Source organism: Loxodonta africana, chromosome 15 (genome assembly GCF_030014295.1).
Source record: "Loxodonta africana isolate mLoxAfr1 chromosome 15, mLoxAfr1.hap2, whole genome shotgun sequence".
Lineage (NCBI taxonomy): Eukaryota > Metazoa > Chordata > Mammalia > Proboscidea > Elephantidae > Loxodonta > Loxodonta africana.
Genome location: NC_087356.1, coordinates 71220550 through 71241591, shown reverse-complemented (window position 1 = coordinate 71241591; position 21042 = coordinate 71220550). Strand labels below are relative to the sequence as shown.

The following is a 21042-nucleotide window of genomic DNA, read 5'->3' as shown; positions in this document are numbered from 1 at the left end:
TCTACTAGTATACGTCCAGAACAATAGGGTAAGCAGCCTCCTTTTATATGGTGTCAATGAGAAATTACCTAGATCTGGAAGTCTGTGTTTTCTCCCAAAGTAAGTTGGTTATTGACTTAAGGTTGGAAACAAAGAGAAAATGCTCTGACCTAAAGAGGAGCATTCAGCAGTATTGGATGGAGCCAAGGCTCTGGATTATCCTCAGAGTCTTTGTGGAAGGCAAAGAGTCATGGGACAGGTGAGGCTAGCAAGGATGGAACCAACTGAGACAGGGTGTGTCATTCTGTTTTGAGATTTAAAAAATAACTCTAATGTCCCTCTTTTCTCTCCTTCCTTCCTCCAGATAATCTTTTTTCAAGGAATGACCACTTCAAACCATTCCTCAGTAACTGAGTTTATCCTTGAGGGGTTTACAAATAACCCAGAGCTCCAACTGCCACTTTTCCTCCTGTTCCTTGGAATATATGTGGTCTCAGTGGTGGGGAACCTGGGCACGATCATTTTAATTTCTATCACTACTCAACCTCACTCTCCAATGTATTATTTTCTCAGTCATTTGTCATTTATTGATCTCTGTTACTCCTCTATCATTACCCCTAAGATGTTAGTGAACTTTGTGCCAGAAAAGAACATCATCTCCTTTCTGCAGTGCATGGCTCAGCTTTATTTCTTCCTTATTTTTGTAATTGCAGAAGGCTACCTTCTGACCACCATGGCATATGACCACTATGTTGCTATCTGTAGCCCACTGCTTTACAATACCATCATGTCCCATAGAGTCTGTTCCATAATGATGGTTGTGGTATATTCACTGGGTTTGTTTGGGGCCACAGTCCATACCACCCACATGTCAATGTTGTTCTTTTGTGAGCCTCATATTGTCAGTCACTATTTTTGTGATGTTATTCCTCTGTTGACTCTCTCTTGCTGCAGTACCCACATCAATGAGATTCTGCTCTTTGCTATTGGAGGCATTAATGCCTTAGCACCTACCCTGGCAGTTCTTGTCTCTTATGCTTTCATTCTTTCCAGTATTCTTTGTATTTGCTCCACTGAGGGGTGTTCCAAAGCCTTTGGCACTTGCAGCTCCCATCTCATGGCCGTGGGGATCTTTTTCGGGTCAATAATGTTCATGTATTTCAAGCCTTCTTCTAGCAATACTATGGAACAGGAGAAAGTATCCTCAGTGTTTTACACCACAGTGATTCCCATGCTGAATCCCTTGATCTACAGCCTGAGGAACAAAGCTGTGAAGAGCGCACTGAGGAATGCAGTTGGGGGAAGGTACTCATCCTCACAATGGGGATTCTCATAGGAAACAAGAGACAATGAGCCAAACAAAAATTTGTGAGCTCTGTTTAATTTCTTTCCCTTCCAGAGGAATTTATTGCTATTTATGAAATACATATATTTTACTTGAGAATGAGACATTTTTGGAGATATTCAATTAATGAGAACTTCTGAGAATCAATACAATCTTAGAAGTATTCTATGTATTAGACAAACAGGATTTGACAGGATGGAAATGAAAATAAATAAAGAAGAATATATTGAATATATTAGTTCTGAGGGTGCACAGAGAAATATGGGTTGAGTTAAAGGTTGTGTTTGAGAAGGGATGATGTTAATTGGATCAAAATTTCTACATGTCTCTAAAGTGTTTGACTGGAGGAACTATTTTCAGTCCCCATGCCTTCGGAATATTGAAATGGAGCTGTGAGAGGTATAACCTTTACGATGAAGCATAACTTGTAGGTGGATTGTGATCTGTGTGTGTTTCTGAGGGGCTGCTGTTGATTAAAAAGTAAAACACAGAAGAGATCAAGGGTAGGAAGTTGTTCCCAATTATCATTCTGAGAATTTTAGAAAATGAGAGGTAAGGGGCAAAAAAGCACTGAGGAACTTACAACATCAAACAAGTAAAGAAAGTTTCTACCTGGGGATTCCTATTCTAGTGCACAGGAACAATTTAAAACATAACTGAAGAGAAGGAAGGATGTGGTGCCTCACAAGTCCTACTAAATTGTGTCAATGTGGCAGGAGTTTCATATTGTGAAACCCAGAGTGATAATCTTAGGAAAATGTAGAAAGTCTTTCTTTCTATTCTGCTCAGATAAGTTCTTCTCTGAACTCAGCGTGCTGGGTGTAACTCACTAGCCATTATAACAGAGCTCGGCTGTTTGTGTGTGTGTGTGTGTGTGTGTGTGTGTGAGAGAGAGAGAGAGAGAGAGAAGAGAGGCTTAAGGTGAGGGTAAGAAAAGAAGAGATGGCACAGACATGGATTTCTCTTATCAGCAATTTATACATATTTAGTAAGATCAGCTGTAGCTTCTCCTGAAGGCAAACACTGTCTCTCTTTAGAAGCCATCATTTAGGCTGTGACTGTCTAGCACAAAGTCTAATACAGTATGGCTCCAATCTGGGGAGCTGATGTTGTATTAGAATAATAATTTTAATGATGCCAGTGATATTTCATTTCCCCCTAAATTTTGTAGCTCTTATCTAATGGATGTGTGAGCCCCAATTTTTGCACATCCTGTAAGTTTGTCTATATTCATTGTTTCACTTTGGCTTAGGAAACCAACCCTTTTAAAAAACGTAAATACAATCTTGCTGGTGGTTCCCTGTGCTGGGACATCATTCCCGGCATCAGAGCATAACCCCCAGATTACTCTTAAGTATAGAGCTGTCTATTGGAGTTATGTGCATGAGGTAGTCGGGAATCAAGATATATGATTTAGCATCTCTGCTTTTTGTCAATGGTTTGAGTGATTTGAATGAGGAGATCAAAGACATTTAAATCAGATTTTCATATGATGTGAAGTTGTGAGAGTAGTTACTTCAACAGAACTCTAGAGAATGGAAGGATGGTCAATTTAATGAGATTAAAACTTACATGGCCAATATGAGATTCTATACTTCTGGGCAAAATAAGTAGCTCAAGAAACACTGATTAACTGCAGGTAATTAAGAGTTTTTGTTGATGATATAGTAAACAGTATGTTATTGAGTGACATCATTTGATTCTGACTCATAGTAACCTTATAACTACCAAAAAAGTTAATACCTTACCTACATTAGCTACCTTTTAGTATTTAGTATGAGAAAAAGTCAGTCATCATTTAAAATAAGTACTTACATTACTTCCATTTGAAAGTAATATAAAATTTAGTGGATACCACTCTTTTTTTTGTCTTTCTATTTTTTATTGAACTTTAGATGAAGATTTACAGAACAAACTAGTTTCTCATCAAAGAGTACACACATTGTTGTATCATATTAGTTAACAACCCCACGACATGTCGGACATGTCAACATTCTCCCTTCTCAACCCTGGGTTCCCTGTTACCAGCAGTCCTGTTCCCTCCTACCTTCCAGTCCCTGCCCCAGGGCTGCTGTGCCCCTTTAGTCTTGTTCTGTTCCATGGGACTGTTCAATCTTTGGCTGAAGGCTGAACCTCAGGAATGGCCTCATTACTGAGCTGAAAGCATGTCCAGGCCCATACTCTCAGGGTTTCTCCAGTCTCTGTCAGGCCAGCAAGTCTGGTCTTTCTATTTGGGTTAGAATTTTGTTCTCTATTTTTCTCCAGCTCTGTCCGTGACCCTCTATTGTGATTCCTGTCAGAGCAGTCAGTGCTGGTAGCCGGGCACCATCTAGTTGTACTGGACTCAGTCTGGTGGCGGCCGTGGATATGCGGTCCATTAGTGCTTTGGATTAATCTTTCCCTTATTTCTTTAGTTTTCTTCATCCTTCTTTGCTCTTGAAGGGGTGAGACCAGTGGAGCATCCTAGATGGCCACTCACAGGCTTTCAGACCCCATATGCTACTCAACAAAGTAGAATGTAGAACATATTCTTTATAAACTCTGTTATGCCAATTGACCTAGATGTTCCCTGGGACCATGGTCCCCTCAGCCCAGCAATTTGGTTCCTCAGGGAGTTTGGATGTGTTTAGGGAGCTACCATGGCCTTGCCTTGTAGCTGTGCTGGCTTCCCCACTATTGTGTACTGTCTCACCCTTCACCAGAGTTACAACTTATCTATTGTCTATTACGTATTTTTCCATCCCAACTCCCCCTCTCCCTCGTAACCATCAAATATTGTTTCTTTTTGTATGTAAACCTTTTCATGAGTTTTTACAGTAGTGGTCTCATACAATATTTCTCCTTTCGTGACTCACTTATTTCACTCAGCATAATGTCCTCCAGATGCATCCATGTTATAAGATGCTTCACAGATTCATCCTTGTTCTTTAGCGTTGTGCAATACTCCATTGTGTGTATGTACCACAGTTCATTTATCCATTCATCTGTTGATGGGCATCTAGGCTGCTTCCGTCTTTTTGCTATTGTGAAAAATGCAGCAAAGAACATGAGTGTACATATATTTATTAGTGTGATGACTCTTCTCTAGGATATATTCCTAGGAGTGGGATTGCTGGATCAAATGGTATTTCTATTTCTAGCTTTCTAAGGAAGTGCCATATCATTTTCCAAAAATGTTGTATCATTTTGCATTCCCACCAGCAGTGCATAAGAGTTTCAATTTCTCTGCAACCTCTCTAACATTTATTTTCTGTTTTATTGATTTGTGCCAGTAATGCCAGGGTAAGGTGGTATCTCATTGTGGTTTTGATTTGCATTTCTCTGATGGCTAGAGATCTTGAGAATTTCCTCATGTGTCTACTGGCTGCTTGAATGTCTTCTCTGGTGAAAAAAAAAAGTGTCTGTTTATTTACTTCACCCATTTTTAATTGGATTATTTTGCCTTTTCTTGTAGAGGTGTTGGATTTTCTTGTAGAATTTAGAGATTAGACCTTTGACTGATTGGTAATTGCCAAAATTCTTTTCCCAGTCTGCAGGTACTCTTTTTTTTATATATATATAATTTTTATTGTGCTTTAAGTGTAAGTTTACAAATCAAGTCATTCTCTCACACAAAAACCCATGTACACCTTGCTAATTTGTACACACTCCCAATTACTCTCCCCCTAATGAGACAGCCTGCTCTCTCCCTCCACTCTCTCTTTTCATGTCCATTTCATCTGCTTCTAACCCCCTCCACCCTCTCATCTCCCCTCCAGGCAGGAGATGCCAACATAGTCTCAAATGTCCACCTGATGCAAGAAGCTCACTTCTTAGCAGCATCCCTCTCCAACCCACTGTCCAGTCCAATCCATGTCTGAAGAGTTGGCTTCGGGAATGGTTCCTGTCCTGGGGCAACAGAAGGTCTGGAGGCCATGACCACCAGGGTCCTTCCAGTCTCAGACCATTAAGTCTGGTCTTATGAGAATTTGGGGTCTGCATCCCACTGCTCTCCTGCTCCCTCAGGGGTTCTCTGTTGTGTTCTCTGTCAGGGAAGTCATCGGATGTAGCCGGGCACCATCTAGTTCTTCTGGTCACAGGATGGTGTAGTCTCTGGTTCATGTGGCCCTTTCTGTCTCTTGGGCTCATAATCGCCTTGTGTCCTTGGTGTTCTTCATTCTCCTTTGATCCAGGTGGGTTGAGACCAATTGATGCATCTTAGATGGCTGCTTGCTAGCATTTAAGACCCCAGACGCCACTCTTCAAAGTGGGATGCAGAATGTTTTCTTAATAGTGTTTGTTATGCCAATTGACTTAGATGTCCCCTGAAACCATGGTCCTCAGACCCCTGCTACGCTGGCCTTCAAAGCATTCAGTTTTTTCAGGAAACTTCTTTGCTTTTGGTTTAGTTCAGTTGTGCTGACCTCCCCTGCATTGTGTGCTGTCTTTCCCTTCACTTAAAATAGTTCTTATCTACTACCTAATTAGTGAATGCCCCTCTCCCACCCTCCCTCCCTCCCCCCTCTCATAACCACAAAAGAATGTTTTCTTCTCAGTTTAGACTATTTCTCAAGTTCTTATAATAGTGGTCTTATACAATATTTGTCCTTTTGCAACTAACTTCACTCAGCATAATGCCTTCCAGGTTCCTCCATGTTATGAAATGTTTCACAGATTCCTCACTGTTCTTTATGGATGCATAGTATTCCATTGTGTGAATATACCATAATTTATTTATCCGTTGATGGGCACATTGGTTGCTTCCATCTTTTTGCTATTGTAAACAGTGCTGCAATGAACATGGGTGTGGATACGTCTGTTCGTGTAAAGGCTCTTATTTCTCTAGGATATACTCCAAGGAGCAGGATTACTGGGTCGTATGGTTGTTGTATTTCTAGCTTTTTAAGGAAGAACCAAATTGATTTCCAAAGTGGTTGTACCATTTGACATTCCCACCAGCAGTGTATAAGTGTTCAAATCTCTCCACACCCTCTCCAACATTTATTATTTTATGTTTTCGGATTAATCCCAGCCTTGTTGGAGATGAAATCTCATTGTAGCTTTGATCTGCATTTCTTTAATGGCTAATGATCCTAAACACTTCCTCATGTGTCTGTTAGGTACCTGAATGTCTTCTTTAGTGAAGTGTCTATTCATATCTTTTGCCCACTTTTTAATTGGGTTATTTGTCTTTTTGCAGTTGAGTTTTTGCAGTATCATGTAGATTTTAGAGATCAGGCGCTGATCAGAAATGTCATAGCTAAAAACTTTTTCCCAGTCTGTAGGCAGTCCTTTTAATCTTTTGGTGAAGTCTTTGGATGAGCATAAGTGTTTGATTTTTAGGAGCTCACAGCTATCTAGTTTTTCTTCTACGTTCTTTATTATGTTTTGTATACTGTTTATGCCATATGTTAGGGCTCCTAATGCTGTCCCTATTTTTTCTTCTATAATCTTTATTGTTCTAGATTTTATATTTAGGTCTTTGATCCACTTTGAGTTAGTTTTTGTGCATGGAGTGAGGTATGGGTCTTGTTTCATTTTTTGTAGGTGGATATCCAGTTACACCAGCACCATTTGTTAAAAAGACTATCTTTTCCCCATTTAAATGTTTTGGGGACTTTGTCAAATATCAACTGCTCATATGTGGATGGATTTATGTCTGGATTCGCAATTCTGTTCCATTCATCCACATATCTGTTGTTGTACCACTACCAAGCTGTTTAAACTACTGTGGCCGTATAATAGATTCTAAAATCAGGTAAAGTAAGGCCTCCTACTTTGTTCTTCTTTTTCAGTAATGCCTTATTTATCTGGGGCTTCTTTCCCTTCCATATGAGGTTGGTGATTTGTTTCTCCATCTCATTAAAGAATGTCGTTGGGATTTGGATCGGAATTGCATTAAATGTATAGATCGCTTTTGGTAGAACAGACGTTTTTATAATGTTAAGTCTTCCTATCCATGAGCAAGGTATGTTCTTCCACTTATGTAAGTCTCTTTTGGTTTCCTGCAGAAGGGTACCGTGGTTTTCTTTGTGTAAGTCTTTTACATCTCTAGTAAGATTTATTCCTAAGTATTTTGTCTTCTTGGGGGCTACTGTAAATGGTATTGATTCAGTGATTTCCTCTTCGATGTTCTTTTTGTTGCTGTAGAGGAATCCAACTGATTTTTGTATGTTTATCTTGTATCCCGATACTCTGCTGAACTCTTCTATTAGTTTCAGTAGTTTTCTGGAGGATTCCTTAGGGTTTTCTGTGTATAAGATCACGTCATCTGCAAATAGAGATACTTTTACTTCTTCCTTGCCAATCTGGATGCCCTTTATTTCTTTATCTAGCTTAATTGCTCTGGCTAGGACCTCCAACACAATGTTGAATAAGAGTGGTGATAAGGGGCATCCTTGTCTGGTTCCCAATCTCAGTGGGAATGTTTTCGGGCTCTTTCTATTTAGGGTGATGTTGGCTGTTGGCTTTGTATAAATGCCCTTTATACAAAGGGCCGATAGAATTCAACACCCTTTATTATGCCCTTTATTATACTGAGGAATTTTCCTTCTATTCCTATTTTGCTGAGAGTTTTTATCATGAATGGATGTTGAGCTTCGTCAAATGCCTTTTCTGTATCAATTGATGAAATCATGTGATTCTTGTCTTTTGTTTTATTTATGTGGTGGATTACATTAATTGTTTCTCCAATGTTGAACCATACCTGCATACCTGGTATGAATCCCACTTGGTCATGGTGAATTATTTTTTTGATATGGTGTTGAATTCTATTGGCTAGAATTTTGTTGAGGATTTTTGCATCTTAGTTCATGAGGGATATATGTCTATAACTTTATTATCTTGTGGTGTCTTTACATGGCTCTGGTATCAGGGATATGGTGGCTTCAGAGAATGAGTTTGGTAGTATTCCATTGTAGGTCCTCTTTTTACTTTTTTGAAATCTTTTGATGAGAATAAGTGTTTAATTTTTAGAAGATCCCACTAATCTATTTTATCTTCTGGAGCTTGTGCATTGTTGGTTGTGATTTCTATCCTGTTAATGCTGTGTATTAGGGTCTCTAGCATTAATCTTAATTGTTCTTCTTTTAACTTCATGGTTTTTGGCTTTCTATTTAGGTCTTTGATCCACTTTGAATTCGTTTTTGTATACTATGTGAGGTATGGGTTCTGCATATTTTGCAGATGGGCATCCAGTTTTGCCAGAATCATTTGTTAAAAAAGACTGTTTTTTCCCCATTTGTTGGACTTTGGGCCTTTGTCTAAGATCAGGTGACCGAACCTAGGTGGATGGCTTTACACCTGGGCTCTCAATTCTGTTCCATTGGTTAATGTATCTGTTGTTGTACCAGTACCAGGCTGTTTTGACTACTGTAGCTGTATAGTAGGTTCTGAGTTCAGGTAGTGCAAGTCCTCCTACTTTATTCTTCTTCTTCCATAGTGCTTTATCTTGGGCCTCTTTCCTTTCCATATGAAGTTAATGATAAGTTTTCCATGTCTTTAAAGAATGTTGTTGGTATTTGGATTGGTATTGCATTGTATTGTAAATCATTTTAGGTAGAATTGTTCTTTTCACAATATTGAGTCTCCCTATCCATGAGCAAGGTATGCACTGTTTTGTAGTTTTCTTTGTATAGATCTTTTACTTTTCTGGTTAGATTTATTCCCAAGTATTTTATTTGTTTAGCGGCGATTATAAATGGTATTGTTTTCCTGGTTTCCTTTTCATCATTCTCTTTATTGGTGTATAGGAATCCAACTGACTTTTGTATGTTTATCTTGGATCCTGCAACCCTGTTGAATCTTTCTATTTGTTCCAGTAGTTTTCTCATGCAGTCTTTTGGATTTTCTAAGTGTAGTATCACATCATGCACAAAAATGGACATTTTAACTTCTGCATTACCAATTTGGATGACCTTTATTTCTGCTTCTTGCCTTATTGCTCTAGCTAAGACTTCCAACACAATGTTAAATAAGAGTGGTGATAAAGGACATCCTTGTCCTTGTTCTCAAGGGGAATGTTTTCAGCCTCTCTCCACTGAGAAGGAAGTAGCCCATTGGTTTTGCATAGATGCCCTTTATTATGTAGAAAAATTTCCCTTCTATACATATTTTATTGAGAGTTTTTATCATGAAAGAGTGTTGGACTTTCTTGAATGCCTTTTCTGCATTGATTGAGATGAACATGCGATTCTTTTCTTTCCTTTTATTTCTGTGGTGGATTATGTTGACTGATTTTCTAATGTTGAACCATCCTTGCATACCTGGTATGAATCCTAGTTGGTTGTGGTGTATTTTTTATATATATATATATATATATCATACTGAATTCTATTAGCTAGAATTTTGTTGAGAATTTTTGCATCTGTATTCATGAGAGATATTCATTTGTATTATTATTTTTTTTTTTTTTTTTTGTGCTGTCTCTGCCTGGTTTTGGTATCAGGGTTTTGCTGGCTTCATGGAATGAATTTGGAGGTATCATTTCCTTTTCTAATTCTGAAATAGTTTGAGTAGCACTGGCGTAAGCTCTTCTTTGAATCTTTGGTAGAATTCTCCAGAAAAGCCATCTGAGCCAGGGCTGGATTTTGTTGGGAGTTTTTTATTACCTTGTCAATCTCTACTATTGTTAGGGGTCTCTTCAGATTTTCAACATCATTTTGTGTTAGTTTGGGTAGGTTGTGTGTTTCTAGAAACTTGTCCATTTCCTCTAGGTTTTCAGATTTGTTGGAGTATAGGTTTTCATACTACTCTGTTATGATCCTTTTTATTTTGGTTGAGTCTGTTGTAATGTCCCCCATTTCATTCCTTATTTGGGTTATTTCCATTCTTTCCTGTTCTTCTTTTGTCATTTTGGCCAATGGATTGTCGATTTTGTTGATCCTTTTGGTTTTGTTGTTTTTATTCTCTATTTCATTTATTTCTCCTCTGATCTTGATTATTTCCTTTCTTCTGGTGGCTGTGGGCTTCTTTTGCTGTTCTCTTTGTATTTGTTCAGGTTGTGTAAACAAATGTTTTGATTTTGTCCCTTTCTTCTTTTTTGATGTGTGCATTTAGTGTTATAAATTGACCTCTGAGGACTGCCTTTGCTATATCCCAAAGGTTTTGGTATGACTAGTTTTCATTCTCGTTTGATTCTAGGAACTTTTTGATTCCATCTCTTATTTCTCCTGTTACCCAGTGGTTTTTAAGCAGGGTGTTATTCAGTTTCCATGTAATTGATTTTTTTTTTTTCTTGCTCTTCCTGTTGTTCATTTCTACTTCGATGGCATTGTGGTCAGATAATACTTTGTATTATCTCAATATTTTGGATTTTGTTGAGGGTTGCTCTGTGGCCTAAGATGTCTATTCTGGAGAATGGTCCATGTGCTTTGGAAAAGAATGTACTTTGCAACTGTTGGTTGGAGTGTTCCATATACATCTATGAGATCCAGTTGGCTGATTGTGCTCTTTAGCTCTTCTGTATCTTTGTTGAGTTTCTTTCTAGATGTTCTGCCCTTTACTGAGAGTGGTGTGTTGAAATCTCCTGCTATTATTGTGGAACTGTCAATGTCTGATTTCAGTGCCATTAGAGTTCGTCTAATGTGTTTTGGAGCCTGGTCATTGGGTACACAGATGTTTATCATGGTTAAGTTTTCATGACGGGTCATTCTTTTAATCATTATATAGTATCCTTCCTTGTCTTTTATGGCAGATTTTGTTTTAAAGTCTATCTTATCTGGATTAGTATTGCCACCCCTGCTCTTTTTTGGTCATTATTTGCTTGATACATTTTTTTCCATCCTTTGAATTTTAATAAATGTACTTCTTTGTTTCTAAGGTGTGTCTCTTGTAGACAACATATTGGTGAATTCTGCTTTTTATCCATTCTGTCACTATGTGTATCTTTATGCATGCATTTAGGCCATTTACATTCAGTGTAATTATTGATAAGTGTGAGTTTATTGCTGTTGTTTTGTAGTGCTTTTTTTGTGGTGCTAACATTATCTTTGTTCCTCTTACTCTCCTGTGCTGAGTTCATTTTGTTTGTGGATTTCTTTTTCATTTCGTTTGTTTTTGTAGATTTTATTTTTTTTTTTGAGACTTTATGTTTTTCTTCTTTATTTTGATGAGTCGGCTTTTTAATTTTCTTTGTGGCTACCTTGAAATTTACCCTTATCTTCCTAGGTTTGAAGCAGTCCATTATTACTTGGTATCGCCTTGTCTTCCTCTCCATTAGAAAGTCCTGTACCTATACTGTTTATTCCCTCTTTTATTGTTCTGACATTGTTGTCATTTACAAATTAACCTCTCTGGTACCCAGTTGCAATTGTTTTGGTTTTGGATGGCCCTTGAGATTTCATTTCCTAGGTTGGTATCTGGCTGGTGCAATTTTCCTTCCTGGATTCAGGCTGTGGTCTGATCTTGTTTGTTTTCAGACTGAAGGACTCCCTTTAATAATTCTTGTAAGTTTGTTTTGGTTTTTACATATTCCCTTAATTTATGTTTATCTGGAAATGTCCTAATGTCACCATCATATTTGAATGAGAGTTTTGCAGGATATATTATTCCTGGTTGGCAATTTTTTCTTTCAAGGTCTTATATATGTCATCCCATTGCCTTCTTGCCTGAATGGTTTCTGCTGAATAAACAGAGTTTAGTTTTATTTTTTCTCCTTTATATGTGACTTTTTGTTTTTCTCGAGCTGCTCACAGGATTTTTTCTTTGTCTTTGATTTTAGTGAGTGTGATTATGATATGCCTTGGTGTTTTTCTTTTGGGGTCTATCCTATATGGGATCTATTGAGCTTCTTGGGTGGTCATCTTTTCATTATTCATGATATTAGGGACATTTCCTGTCAGCAATTCTTCAATGATCCTCTCTGAATTTTCCATTTGCTCTCTCTGTTCTGGAGCTCTAATCACTTGCAAATTTTTGCTTTTGATTGTTCCAACATAATTCTCAGGGTTTCTTCATTTTTCCTCTATTTTTTTTTTTTCTGATTTTCCTCAGAGTTATATTCAAGTGCTTGTCTTCAATTTTGCTGATTCTGTCTTCCATCATTTCAAACCTGCTCCCAGCCCTTCTATGACACTTTTCATTTCTGAAGTCTTGTTTTTTATCTTTTGGGTTTCTAATTGTTGTTTCTGTATGATTTCTAGTTATGAATTTATTTTGGCATTTTGTTCCTGTATTATTTTCCTGAATTCTTCCATTTTTCCGTCTGTATTTTCTATGAATTTTTCTGCCTTTCCATAAATTTGTCTATTTTTCCTCGCTTTTGTCTGTTTTTTGCTTCAACTTTGGTTTGCTCTGAATATGAGAGATTTGAATTCCCTATCAGGTAGTTCTAGTGCCTTTTCTTCTACTGCAAAGTCATCTGGTGTTTTATTTCGGAAGCCTACTGGATCCATCCTCTCCTTTTTTTTTTTTTTTTTTTTTAATGTTTTGATATTGTCTGCTGTCTTTAGGACATTCAGTAGTTATTTTCTTCATTTCTTGATTGTAGATTTGTTTGTTTCATCCTGCTTTTTTGTTTTATTTGGTTATGTCTGAGCAGACAGGCTGTGCATTCTTTGTTGTTTGCTCATCTGTAGTCACAGCATTTTTCACCTGCTTGTCCAATGGGGAGGGCCAGTCGTTCACCTATGGTGCAGCAGGGCAGATCCAGCTGAAGGGGAGGGACTGGAATGGGTTGTTTTTGGCACGTACTAGGGCCAACGTGGTGGGTCAGGGATCCATGCTGGACAGGTTCTAGTAGGCCATGCCTGTGGTGTTCAGGTATGTGATGCTTAGTGCACAGTACAGGTAGTCAGGAAAGAGGGGCGAGGTTGTGATGTGTGGAGCTAATAGGGATATTGGAAAAAGGAGAGAGAAACAGGAGCCAAAAACAAACAAGCAAACAAAGAAAAAAAAAGAGTGCTAAGGGAGCTTGCCATTGGAGTGAATAGATGAGAAACTGAGCAATGGAGAAAAGCAAAAAGAAAGAAAAAGGGAAAAAGAAAAAATAACTAGATAAAAATTTGGAAAGGAAAAAAAGAAAAGCTCCCAGGAGTCCCAGAGTCCTACCAGTGGGGCTTCTAAGACTGGGGAATTGGCTCCCAGGCTGCGCAATATAGCCTGGCTAGAGGGGGTATACGCGTAACACAGCACCAGGTATGTAGGAGCCAGGAAAAGAAGATAAGTGTAGAGAGATGAAAACTGAGAAATGAAGAAAGACAGAAAGGGAAAAAGAGAGAGAAAAGGAAAAAAAGAGGGAAAAAAAGAGAGAGAGAGGAAGGAAGGAAGGAAGGAAGGAAGGGAGGGGAGGGGAGGGGAGGGGAGGGGAGGGGAGGGGAGGGGAGGGGAGGGGAGGGGAGGGGAGGGGAGGGGAGGGGAAGAAGAAAGAAATTCCCCCAGGAATCCCACTTACTCGGCTACACAGACTGGGGGTGTGGCTCCTAAGCCATGTGGTGCAGCCCTGCTAGAAGAGGCTCCCAAGCTGTGAAAAGAAAAAGAAAAGGAACAAACAAAGCAAAAAACAACAATAAAACAAAACAAGGGGGAAAAAAAAAAAGCCAGGGATCCCACCAGCATGGTGTTGCAGGCTGTGGGAGTGGTTCTTCAGTTGAGCATGGCTTCACAGCTTTTCAAGAAGAAGCAAAGATGGCACACAGAGCCAGGTGTTCCAGAGAGAAGAGGAGGAGGTGGTAGGAGGCACAGAAGAAACCAAAAGAGACGGAAAGAACCAACACCAGCTCAGGGGCCGACAAGTGCGGGCAGGGCTAATCCAAACAGCCTGAAGCCAAAGCAGTTGCCTCCAGGCCAAGAGACTGCAGCTGGCAGGAAGCAGAGGATGGGGGCGGGGAGGGGGAAGAGTGGTTAGGGAAGCCTATGTCCTCATTACCAGGTGCTCTGTCTCCTGCTAGGTACTTCATGAAGCTGCTTTCTCGCACTCCCTGTCCTCTGATCTCCGACGTGGTGGGGGGCGAATCCAAGCAGCACAGACCCTGCACTTCCTGGTCAGAGGAGCCACTGCAGCCTGCCAGGAAGCTCAGAGGTAGAGCAGCGGGGAGAGAATGCAGGGTGGGAAAGCGTATATCGCTGATTACCATGTGCTCTGTCTCCTGCTAGGCATTCTGTGAAGCTGCTTTCCCATGCTTCCTGTCTGTGGATAGCAGACAGGAGTCCAAGATGGTGGATCCGTGCTGTGTTAGCTGATCTCTCCCCACTCTGTGTCCCATCTGTCAGTTTCTTATTCCATTCTGTGCTTGGCTGAGTTCTTTGTCTATTCATTTGACACTTCAGGTTTCAGGAATGACGTTTGTCTCTGTTTTACTTAGTTTTTTGGGTCTTTGCTGTGGAGGGATGGCATGGTGTTTCTGCCTATGGTGCCATGTTGGCTGGAAGCCTAGTGGATACCACTTTTCAGGGGATATTGGTATTTTCAAATCTATTCGGAGCTGTATGACAATGATGGACAATTGTCTTGTAATCATACATTCATTTATCCATTATTCTATTAGTTACTCAATAAAAAATATTTTTGAATGCCCAGTACATGCCTGGCAGTATTCTTTAGCTTGGCGATAAAGAGATGAACAAAAAATACAAAGTCCTCACCTTCTTTGGATTTAGATTTTAGTCACAAAAAAAGATAATATACAAGGAGACAAATCTGTATTAAAGTCTCAAGGTATGCAATGTTTTATAAAGAAAGATAAAGGGATAGAGTCAGACCACCTATATTGGAGGATGATGAATAAATATAAGAGATGAGTGTTAGCTGTAGAAATTGCAGTGTTTTTTTGCCACAGGGCACTACTAGGTATAATGGGAGAAAGTTATGGAGAGGCAGAGTTTTTCCTCAAATTAAGGAAGACTGTTTCAATAATCAGAAATATCCAAAAAATAACTAATCATCTCATGAAGTTACGAGCTATTCAGCAACAGGGATTGAAGTAGAGACTGAGCACCTCCCTGTCTAGAACATTTCTAAGGGGACTCAACTATGGGCTGTGGATATAATCAAATCGATCCCCTCATCCATTTCCAACACTGAGATTTTCTGATCCATTTTGCCCTAATAGCTTTCCATACTTTTTTCCCTTCCCTTCTCTGTCTTTCAATTATTTTGCCTCTATACCTTCCTTTGATTTCTCCGTTTTTCCTTTTCTCTTCTCACCGCATTACAAGCTTCTCTAAATCAAGGCTAAATGCTGAACCAGTTTTCCATGTCAAGGCTAGTAGTCAAAAACTGTGTTTTTTTAAAATAAAAGTTAGTTGAATTGAAATGTTATTAAAGCCTAAGTTGAATGCATTGTATAATCTTTAAGTCACAAATAGCAGAATATGATTATAAATCTTGAGTTGTATATGCTTTAGTACTTTTATCCTTTATTTTATTACTTAAATAATAGTCTAGACTCACAAGGTCATACTATAATTAGCATATGTCAGTTTGCTTTACCAGAAGGACATGGGAAGCAGGCTAGGAGAAAACCCCACTTATATTTGCAGATTTTAGGATAAAATAACTCTGCTCACTTTTAAAGCATTACACCATGACTAATGAGCAACTTCTTTCTTGGAAGGGGGTCAAGAAAGATGAACAAAATGTGGAGAAAGGACTGATAAGCCACCCATCCCCACCCAATACTATACATTCCAATGCTTTCATTTTCTTTAAGATTATGCTTAACCAGGATATTGCTTTCCCTGACAAGGAAGAATCTGTCCTACTTTTCATGAAACTATTTTTTATGTATCTGCTACTGCTTTTTTGGATGCTCCTACAATTAGTGAGGTGGACAGTTCACCTGGTGACCTAGAAATTTCTAAAATAAAAATAGAAGACTCACTAATTAGGTTAATTGAAAGAACCCATTGTTTACAGAAAAAACATTCAATTCGTATTCTATTTTCTATTTACAATTAAACCCAGTAACATTGTGCAACCTCTTGCACAATGAACAATAATTTAAGTTGTTCAATCAGTCCAAGTATTAGATAAATGTTATTACTTAAATAAAAATTATTAAAATTTGGGTATGAATCAGCATCCGTTGTTAATTTCAAGGGAGAAATCAAAATATAAAACTGACATTTCCTTTCATCCTGTAGAAACTTGAGTCCAAAAGGTATTTGAGACCCTCATTTTATCTTTCCCAAGTTTTTAATTCCGTATAACCACATCTACAATACCAAATACCTGGTAGTGGAAACCAGTAAGCACTAGACTGCTAACTGAAAGATTATCCCAGAAAACCCTATGAGAAACATCTACTCTGTCACATGCAATTGCTATGAGTCAAAAATTGACTTCATGGCATGCAACAACACCCTAGAGAATATTTCACTTTTTATCCCTACAAAATGCACCCTCAACAGATCCTTGAATCAACAGTGCAAGTTTCTAAAGCCTTTTCTCCAAGGGATTCATAAAGATTCCAAGCCATGTTGGCTTCCTCAAATTTTGCCTACTACTGGCTTTTAGTCTTTAACAACTTTTTGGAGGCATAGTTTGAAATACAATAAAGTATGCATATATGAACTTTAGAGTTGATTAGGTTTGACATGTGTATACATCCATGAGCCATCAGCACCTTCACAATAACATCTCCACCATCCCCCAAATTTCATTTTTCTCTTTTAATCCACCCCTATTTCTGGCCCTATCTTGAGGCAAAGACAGATCTAAATTCTGTCATTGAGGATCAGTGTGCATTTTCTAGAATTACACATAAATGAACTCATAGAGCGCATATTCTTTTTGCCTGAAATCTTAAACTCAGCATAATTATTTTGAGATTCATCCATGTTGTTCATGTACGTGCTCTATCCCTGCTCCTAGGGAACACAATTCAGTGTTTCCCTGTTAAGTATGATGTTGCCAGTATGTTTTACATAGATGTCCTTTATCAGTTTGAGGAATTTCCCTATGTGAGGAAGTTCCTAACCTGCTCAGCCTTTTCCTTAAGACTGGGTATTGAATTTTGTCAAATGCTTTTACGGAATCTATTGAATGATCATATCATTCTTCTACTTTAATCTTTTAATATGGAGATTCATAATACACCTGCTCCCCACTTATCAACTATCGCATTATTCTACATTTTGCATTTGCTTCAATAGTAAAAAATCTACTATCCAACTATCTGGCACATTAGCAATGTACATCTGGCAGTAGTAAATGTGGAGGTGGAAGGCAAGAGTAACACTGGCTGTGATGGTTAAGGTTTTGGGTCAACTTGGCTGGGCCATTATTCTTAGTGGTGTGGCAGTATGTAATGATGTAATTTGGCAGTTATGTTATGATGTAATTTGGCAGTTATGTGATGATATAGTCATCCCCCATTTTGTGATCTGATGTGGTCATCCTCCATTTTCACAAAATGCTGATTTTCACATAACAACCTGGTCTTTGAAACCTAACCATTTTGATAAGTGAGGGGTAGGTACAGTTTATTATAGAATGTAACTTTGCATATCTGAGAAAAAAAAACCTACTTGGTCATGATTATATATATATATACACACACACACACACATATATATGTGTGTCTGTGATATATATATATATATAAAATAGGATTAATACATATAGTATTATTAGATGTAATTCAAATTAAATCCAAAAGCATATTTAATCCTATAGACATGTGTGTGTGTGTTTAATACAAATATATATGTAGACAAATATATGTGCATACAAATATGTATGTAATACTAGTATATACATATATAAAAATATATGTACGTAAACATATGGATAAAATCTGTCAATATTTTATGATGGGTTCTATATCTGTGTATTTATGATGTATTTGACCTTTGAATTATTTAGCATTTTGTGGTATTGTTAGGATGTGTGCAAGCCTCTTTTCATCTTGTGTATATATACTAAAAAACATGAGTTACTGCTAATACTTCTTATTTCAAGCAAACACCATTGTGTTCCTCCTACATTTATCCATTCTTTTATAAGTTTATCAAGTGAGAAACCTGGCTCTCATTATTTGACTATGAAAGGCATTGGAAAGTGTGGATCATAGCAAATTATGGATAACATTGGCAGGAATGGAAATTCCAGAACACTTAATTGTGCCCATGTCGAACCTGTACATAGACCAGGAGGCAGTCAGTCGAACAGAACAAGGGGATACTGCATAGTTTGAAGTCAAGAAAGGTGTGCTTCATGTTGTATCCTTTCACCATAATTATTCAGTCAGTATGCTGAGCAATATTCCGAGAAGCTGGATCACATGAAGAAGAATTCAGCATCAGGACTGTAGGAAGATTCATTAAAAACAAAAAAACGAAGATTCATTAACAACCTGAAATTTACAGATGATGCAACCATACTTGCTGAAGGTGAAAAGGACTTGAATAACTTACTGATGAAGATCAAAGACTACAGACTTCAGTATGGATTACATCTCAACAAAAAGAAAACAAAAATCCTCACAACTGGACCAATAAGCAATATCATGATAAATGGAGAAAAGATTGACATTGACAAGGATTTCATTTTACTTGGATCCACAATCAATGCCCATGGAAGCAGCAGTCAAGAATTGACTTTAACACACCTAAAAATAATAACAACCCTTTGATAAACACATTTGCCAGTTAGAATACAATATTTTTTGTACAGTTCTTTTTTCTACACTTATTTCTATTCTTCTACATATCCTTCAGTGTGGTTATGTCATTTCTTTGTATTACGGTTAGGTCATTTGTTGCCGGTATGTAGTTCGTTTTGAATTATTCCCATATATGAGTTGATCTTATTTATTTGTTGAGTATGTGAAACATTATTGTGGTCCTGGTGTATTTTCAAAAAAGTGTCATTTCTCCTTTTGGAAAAGCCCAACAACCATTCATAATAAAAACTCTCAGCAAAATAGGAATAGAAGGAAAATTCCTCAACATAATAAACGGCATTTATACAAAGCCAATAGCCAGCATCATCCTAAATGGAGAGAGTCTGAAAGCATTCCCCTTGAGAGCAGGAACCAGACAAGGATGTCCTTTATCACCACTCTTATTCAACATTGTGCTGGAGGTCCTAGCCAGAGCAATTAGGCTAGATAAAGAAATAAAGGGCAGCCAGGTTGGTAAGGAAGAAGTAAAAGCATCTCTATTTGCAGATGACATAATCTTATACACAGAAAACCCTAAGAATCTTTAAGAAAACTACTGAAACTGATACTCAGCAGATTATCAGGACACAAGATAAACATACAAAAATCAGTTGCATTCCTCTACACGAACAAAAAGAACATTGAAGAGGAAATCATCAAATCAGTACCATTTACAGTAGCCCCCAATAAGACAAACTATTTAGGAATAAATCTTACCAGAGACACAAAAGACCTATAAAAGAAAACTACAAGACACTACTGCAAGAAACCAAATGAGACCTACAAAGTGGAAAAACATACCTTGTTCATGGATGTGAAGACTCAACATTGTAAAAATGATTCTACCAAAAGCCATCTATAGATTCAATGCAATTCTGATCCAAATCCCAAAGACATTTTTTAATGAGATGGAGAAACAAATCACCAACTTCATATGGAAGGGAATGAGGCCCTACATAATTAATGCATAACTGAAAAAGAAGAACAAGATGGGAGGCCTCACACTACCTAATTTTAGAACCTATTATATCCTTGCCTCTAAGGAGCATTCTGGCTGTACTTCTTCCAAGACAGATTTGTTTGTTCTTTTGGCAGTCCATGGTATATTCAATATTCTTCACCAACACCACAATTTGAAGGCATCAATTCTTTGCTCTTCCTTATTGATTGTCCAGCTTTCACATGAAAATATGATGCAATTGAAAATACCATGGCTTGGGTCAGGCACACCTTAGTCTTCAGGGTGACATCTTTGCTCTTCAAAACTTTGAAGAGGTCCTTTGCAGCAGATTTACCAAATGCAATGCGTCTTTTGGTTTCTTGACTGCTGCTTCCATAGCTGTTGATTGTGGATCGAAGTAAAATGAAATCCTTGACAAATTCAATCTTTTCTGCATTTATCATGATGTGGCTCACTGCTCCAGTTGTGAGGGTTTTTGTTTTCTCTGTGTTGAGGTGTAATCCATACTGAAGGCTGTGGTCTTTGATCTTCATTTGTAAGTGCTTCAAGTCCTCTTCACTTTCAGCAAGCAAGGTTGTGTCATCTGCATAACACAGGTTGTTAATGAGTCTTCCTCCAATCCTGGCGCCCCATTTTTCTTCATATAATTCAGCTTCTCGGATTATTTGCTCAGCATACAGATTGAATAGCTATGGTGAAAGAATACAACCCTGACGCTATCCGCTTGTTCTGTCCAAACAACCACCTCTTGAGCTATGTAAAGGTTCCCCATGAGCACAATTAAGTGTCCCGGAATTCCCATTCTTTGCAATGTTATCCATAGTTTGTTATGACCCACACAGTCGAATGCCTTTGCATAGCCAAACACAGGTAAACATCCTTCTGGTATTCTCTGCTTTCAGCCAGGATCCATCTGACATCAGCAATAATATCCCTGGTTATCACGTCCTCTTCTGAAACCAGCCTGAATTTCTGGCAGTTCCCTGTTGATATACTGCAGCAGCTGGTTTTGAACGATCTTCAGCAAAATTTTCTTGTGTGTGATATTAATGATATTGTTCTATAATTTCCACACTCGGTTGGATCACTTTTCTTGGGAATAGGCATAAATATGGATCTCTTCCAGTCAGTTGGCCAGGAAGCTGTCCTCCATATTTCTTGGCATAGACAAGTGA

At 38.2% G+C, this 21042-nt stretch overlaps 1 protein-coding gene across 1 annotated transcript; it reads left to right on the top strand.

The window, feature by feature from the left end:
- Nucleotides 1-323: 323 nt before the first annotated feature.
- On the top strand, nt 324-1398 carry LOC100676923 (olfactory receptor 8D2-like). The gene has a single exon (XM_003418298.3). The coding sequence runs from the start codon at nt 362-364 to the stop codon at nt 1313-1315; it is 954 nt and encodes a 317-aa protein (XP_003418346.1). The 5' UTR covers nt 324-361; the 3' UTR covers nt 1316-1398.
- The last annotated feature ends 19644 nt before the right edge of the window (nt 1399-21042 follow it).

Excerpts from the sequence above, each read along its gene's own strand:
- LOC100676923 (XM_003418298.3), top strand. The coding sequence starts at position 362 with ATGACCACTTCAAACCATTCCTCAGTAACTGAGTTTATCCTTGAGGGG.